Below are 5,704 nucleotides of genomic sequence, written 5' to 3' on the forward strand. Positions count from 1 at the left end.
TTACCATTTTTAACTTAGCAATTGATTACTTTGAAGACAATCAACCGATTGGAGCATATTTCTAATCGATTGGCAAGTCATAAATGGCCCCAAAACATTTCATTTTTTGTGCCAACATGTAGCTTATAATTAGACTTTCCTTCCCACATATTTCAATATCTAGAAACATGAGAATTTCATAGTCGTGGCACTTCTCTCACAAAAGTTTAGTTGTAGCGCTTTCGAGAAAGTCATTTTGCAAGTGAGGCGGTTGTATTTTTGGAAGGGTAGATTGGCAAGTTCACCAAGGAAAGTTTTTTTATTTTACCTTGGTTGAAAATTTCATCCATTTAGTGATTGTTTTATTTTGGGTTCAAAGCTAAACCTGTAAAAGTTTGGTTTTTTGGGGATGTCGTTGTTAACTCATCTGGTTTGGTTCGAAGGCTCAGCCAGTGTAAAAGTCTTCATTAGGTTCAAGATTAGCCCAATGTTAAAAACTCGGTAAGGTTCGAGATAAGATAGAAGTTAAAACCTCAAAGGTTCTTGGTTAGCCCGGTATAAACATAATGTTCGGTTTGAGAGCAAAGCCCGGTGTTAAAAGCTCAATCAGGATCAAGATTAACCCGTGTAAAATCTTGGTTTGAAGCTTAAATACTAACCATTCCAAGTTTCTTACGGAAAGAAGACTAAGCATTTCAATCTTTCGTTTGGAAGAAAGACTCACCGATTCTCTCCTTGTTTACTGTTCGTTAGGAGTTTGCCATAAACTTTGTTTTCCTTGTAAAAGGGGGTACGGGAGTTTAACCTACTAAAAGCTCTTAAGTTTATTGGTTACTCTCAAGATCAAATATTAGGGACAGGACAAAGTCGTTTTTTACGTATTTTGTATAATTCTTGGTGTTTTCCTCTCTCCCTTTAACTCTTTAATTTTCGTAATTTATTTTTCGTTGCGTATTTGTGGAAAATGTTTTCAAAATTTGACTTTGATACAGAAAAATTTTCAAACTCAGGTTTTTCCGAAACAAATAGTTCACCCCCTCTTGTATGTAAAGTTTAATGTTCAACAAATTGAGGCGACGCGAGATCGATAGATTAATAAAAAATCTGTAGTATGATCTTGAACCAATTACCTTAATTCTTTGGTGATTTTAACGTATATATGGATTTTGATCTAGGACCATTCATTCTTTTCCTTCGCGGCTTTTTCGTGATAATTAGAAATATGGAATTCGAGATCGAAGTTGAAGCCATGATCTAATGGATCAAACACGATGGATCTTCACTTTCGATTTTGATCATTCTTGATTTGGTGATCCTTGAAGGTGAGGAAATGACAAAGCGAAGAGCAAACATGAAATCATGGAAAATGCAGGAATCAAAAATCGATTTCCACATACGACACCACTTTTTCATTTTGGAACCAAAATTGGATGTAGTAAGTGAATAGAGGATCTTGAACCAGTAGTGCTGATCTCCAATGCGGTCACACAGAGTGGAGTTGTAGGGTTTAGCACTTCAACGCGCAAGTCAGTTCAAGATTCAAGACAAGTGTAGTGAAAAGTGAAGATCAAATAATGTACCTTGCTTTTCGTGTGATATACTTTTATACCTCGTGTCAAGTGAAGTGAATTTGAGATGAATTGAGCCTTAGCTATCTGGGCCTTTGACCAGCCCAAAACAATTTTAAATCGTTTATAAATAAGACACCGAAAGATAATTTATTTAGAAAAAATATATTATTAAAATATTTAATTTTTTAATTTATAATTTTTTTTAAAGTTATTATGTATATTTATAAAATAAGAAGTATATAAAATAGAAAAAACAATATTTCTTTATTTAAATATATATATATATATATATATATATATATATATATATATATATATATATATATAACATTATTCTAATCATGAAAAAATATACTTATTATTATCATATATTTGAGAGCGATGTAAAATTTTTTTTCAATAAAGAAATATTGTTTTAAATTTTAATATATAATTAATTTACATTTAAATCTTACATTTGACTAATATTCCATTACTACTTTCAAAGTATTATATTAAAAATTTATTATTATTATTATTTGTCTCTTTTGTAAAATAGGTTGGTCTTCCTCTTTAAAATGAAATGTACTATTAGTTATTGATTTGCTAATTTTTGTAATATATTTATTCAAAAACAGAAATAGATAAAATAAAGTAATAAACAATTAGTAATATTACTGAAATGAGAAAAATATTGAAGAATTAGTAATAAATAATTATTTGAATATATATGTAAAGAATAATAAAAAATACAAGCAAAAAAGTTAATTTGGTCAAAAGTGATATATATATATATATATATATATATATATATATATATATATATATATATATATATATATATATATATATATATATATATATATATATATATATATATATATATATATATATAGACCAAACCCAAAGTGATATTTTAAAAACATTAAACCATACTTATTTTAAAAAGAAAAACACAATTTTAAGAATAAATTGATAAATATACTAAAAACATAGGAAGACCAATATAGTAGATGTCTAATTACACGTGTTTCTGACCACCGTTAATGAACGTTAAAATCAGTGAATATACTAAAAACATTGTATACAACAACTCTGTCTCTGTCATCTCTGTTATCTCATCTTCTCATTCTTTCTCTACCACCAAGATCCAAATCCCAAATCCATCTCTTTATTTTTTTACCTTTTATATCACAAAATTTTGATTATAAATTCCCAACCCAATCAAAACAAATTCACTCAATAATCTATACATACAGTAAGATAGCAACTTTCAAAGACATGGCAGAGACCAAAACCCCTCCAGTGATGAAGATCAAACCAAATTCCCAAATTGCCCCTTCCAAGCCTAAGATTACTGATTCTTCATCTCTCAGTAAGAGTCTCCCCAGCTCAAATAAGATGAAAGCTGTCACCACTGTCACTAAATCTGAGGTATCATCAATTCAATTTTGGGATTCAATTGTAATAATTAGTATTTAATTATACTTAGGGTTTATTGATTTTATGTTCTTATCCTGTTGTTGATAGTTAGAGTTCATAATTATGTGATTTTTATGCTTTCTTGATTGTTAGGATTCATAATCATATAATCATGCAACAGTTATTATCTCCATTAAATGTGTTAGTTAATGATCATATATGTTAGATATAGTTGGTGATTTGTTAGATATAAATTTGAATCTTTGCTAATGGTGGTGATAAGTTGGTTGGTATTAGTTGAGAATTAGTTAAGATTTGTTAGTTTCAGTTTAGAATGACAATTCTGTTTTGTATGAATTTGATAGGTTAAATCAAAACCGACAATAATGTCGTCATCATCATCTAAAACAACGACGACAACAAAGACGACAAAGAGGAAAACTACTACCACCAAAGTGAGAGAGAGGAAAGTGTATAATTTGCCTGGCCAGAAACACGATCCACCTCAAGAGGTTCGTAATTTTTCACAGTTTATTCCGGATATTTAGAATTCAATCTTTGTATCGAGAGATCAATTAGGACTGATACTTGATGTTTGTTCACAATCGTACCTTATATTTGCAGAAAGAACCCTTGAGGATTTTCTATGAGTCGTTGTCGAAACAGATACCGACAAGTGAAATGGCGGAATTTTGGTAGGTTTCCATCCGATACTGCTGTTGTTAACCATCTATTTCTTTCATTAGGTTCAGATCTTTGTGTTAAATTTGGTTGATGAGAAAGGAAATGAATGTTCATAAATTAGGATCTAGCAATGTTTGATTTCAGATTTTGTTCCAGTATGAAAATTCATAAAAAACTGTCCGAAAATTGGCGTCAGATTATACGTACAGACAGTTGAAATTTTTCGATGTTTCTTATCCCGTGCAGGTTAATGGAACATGGACTATTGTCTCCTGAAAGAGCTAAGAAAGCATTGGAAAAGAAGCAAAGAAAGCAAAAGGAGCTTCGTAGCGGAACTCCGGCTAAGTCATCGTCAAAGCCACCAACTAAAACCACATCTTCACAGAAGCCGCAGCCAAGACCAAATAATATTGGATCTACAGAGAGGCCGCAGCCGAGACCAAATAATACTGGATCTACAGAGAGGCCACAACCGCAGCCGAGACCAAATAATACTGGATCTACAGAGAGGCCGCAGCCGAGACCAAATAATACTGGATCTACAGAGAGGCCACAACCGCAGCCGAGACCAAATAATACTGGATCTACAGAGAGGCCACAACCGAGACCAAGTAATACTGGATCCTTACAGAAGCCTAATACTGGATCCTTACAGAAGCCGCAACAGAAGTCAAATAATGGCGACATTAAAGCCAAGAGAAAAATTGAGAGTGACAGCGATGATGATGACGATTTCATTTTAAGTCATAAAAGAAGAAGAGTGTAAGAAGAAGAGCCTCACAATTTTTATTTAATAAAGGTTAATAAAAAGGAAAGGAAAAGAATTGTTGTAAGGTAAATTGAACTGTAAGATTAAAATATTCTTCATGTGTCAAACTTTACTGATTCTACAAGGGACTTGCATTGTGTTGTATGTGTCTTTTGCAAGCAACATTAATAATGAAAGTGGAGAGTGTTTTTACTCAATTACTCCCTCACCATTTACTCTTGGCCTGTTAGCCTTGTCAAAAGTCTGGAAAAATTGCTCAGAAACTTTGTTTGGTCAGGTAACATGTAGAGCAGGAAGCTTGCCACTCTGGTTGTGTCTATGTAAGTTTTATCCCATATACATAGAGAAGGAAATCAATGTGCCGACAAGCATGCCTCTATAGGCTTGTCAACGAATGGTTTCTATTGGTGGGCTTTTCCTCCCATTCTAATTAGACAAAATCTAGTTAGAAACAAGTTAGCCATCCAAACTTTAGATTCTCCTAGTTTCTTTCATTTGTATCTTCTTTGGTTAGGGTCTTGGTTTAGTCCACCATATCCTCCTTTGTTCCATTCTTTATTTTTTTTTTTAATGAGGTTTTTGCAAAAAATCATATATAAAAACAATTTAGCTAACCACTTTTAAGTTAAAAATTAATTTAAACGATTCAACTATTTGTTTTAAAATATAGTAGTTAAAATTATTTTTTATAATAAAAAACTTTTTTTTTTCAATTTAAAAAAATGGAATTTTTTTTTTTAAATAAAAAAAAGTTTTTCCATAAATTAAAAGAAAAATACTTTTCCAAATATTGGAAAAATTATTTTTTCCTAGAAAGATTTTAGTTTTTGAAAATATAAAATTCTAAAAATAGAAAAAATTAATTTTCCCAAAAATTAAATAAAATTATTTTTTCCTTGAAAAGAATTGATTTTTTTAGGAATTTTAGATATTTCTGATTTTTTTCCCTTAAAAATAAATAATTTTTTAAAATGTAAGATATTTTTGAATTTTTTCTCTGAAAATAATTTTTTTAGGATTTATGAAATTTTTTTCCTTGAAATGAAAAATTGATTTTTATTTTGATTTTATTCCTGAAATAAATAAAAAAAAATTGAAAAAATTGGGTCAAAAAGAGTTCATAATATAAATTGATTTATAAGTGTAAACTGATTAAAAAACAATTTATAAATACAAATTAATTCTAAACTGATTTTAAGTTGAACTAAAATCGTTTTAACGGTTAACTAATTTTTTTATTAAAATGACTATTAAAAATTAAACAGAATCATTAATGTTGTTTGTGGCAATACTTAAGAAA

General features: G+C 29.9%; 1 protein-coding gene across 1 annotated transcript; it reads left to right on the forward strand.

Annotated features, from left to right (window-relative positions):
• Positions 1 to 2,610: 2,610 nt before the first annotated feature.
• LOC131654766 (uncharacterized) lies at positions 2,611 to 4,966 on the forward strand. The gene is made up of 4 exons (XM_058924700.1): positions 2,611 to 2,963; positions 3,317 to 3,463; positions 3,576 to 3,646; positions 3,882 to 4,966. Exons 1-4 carry the CDS (start codon positions 2,811 to 2,813, stop codon positions 4,399 to 4,401), a joined length of 891 nt encoding a protein of 296 aa, XP_058780683.1. The 5' UTR covers positions 2,611 to 2,810; the 3' UTR covers positions 4,402 to 4,966.
• The last annotated feature ends 738 nt before the right edge of the window (positions 4,967 to 5,704 follow it).

This window comes from Vicia villosa, linkage group LG3 (assembly GCF_029867415.1).
Source record: "Vicia villosa cultivar HV-30 ecotype Madison, WI linkage group LG3, Vvil1.0, whole genome shotgun sequence".
Classification (NCBI taxonomy): domain Eukaryota; kingdom Viridiplantae; phylum Streptophyta; class Magnoliopsida; order Fabales; family Fabaceae; genus Vicia; species Vicia villosa.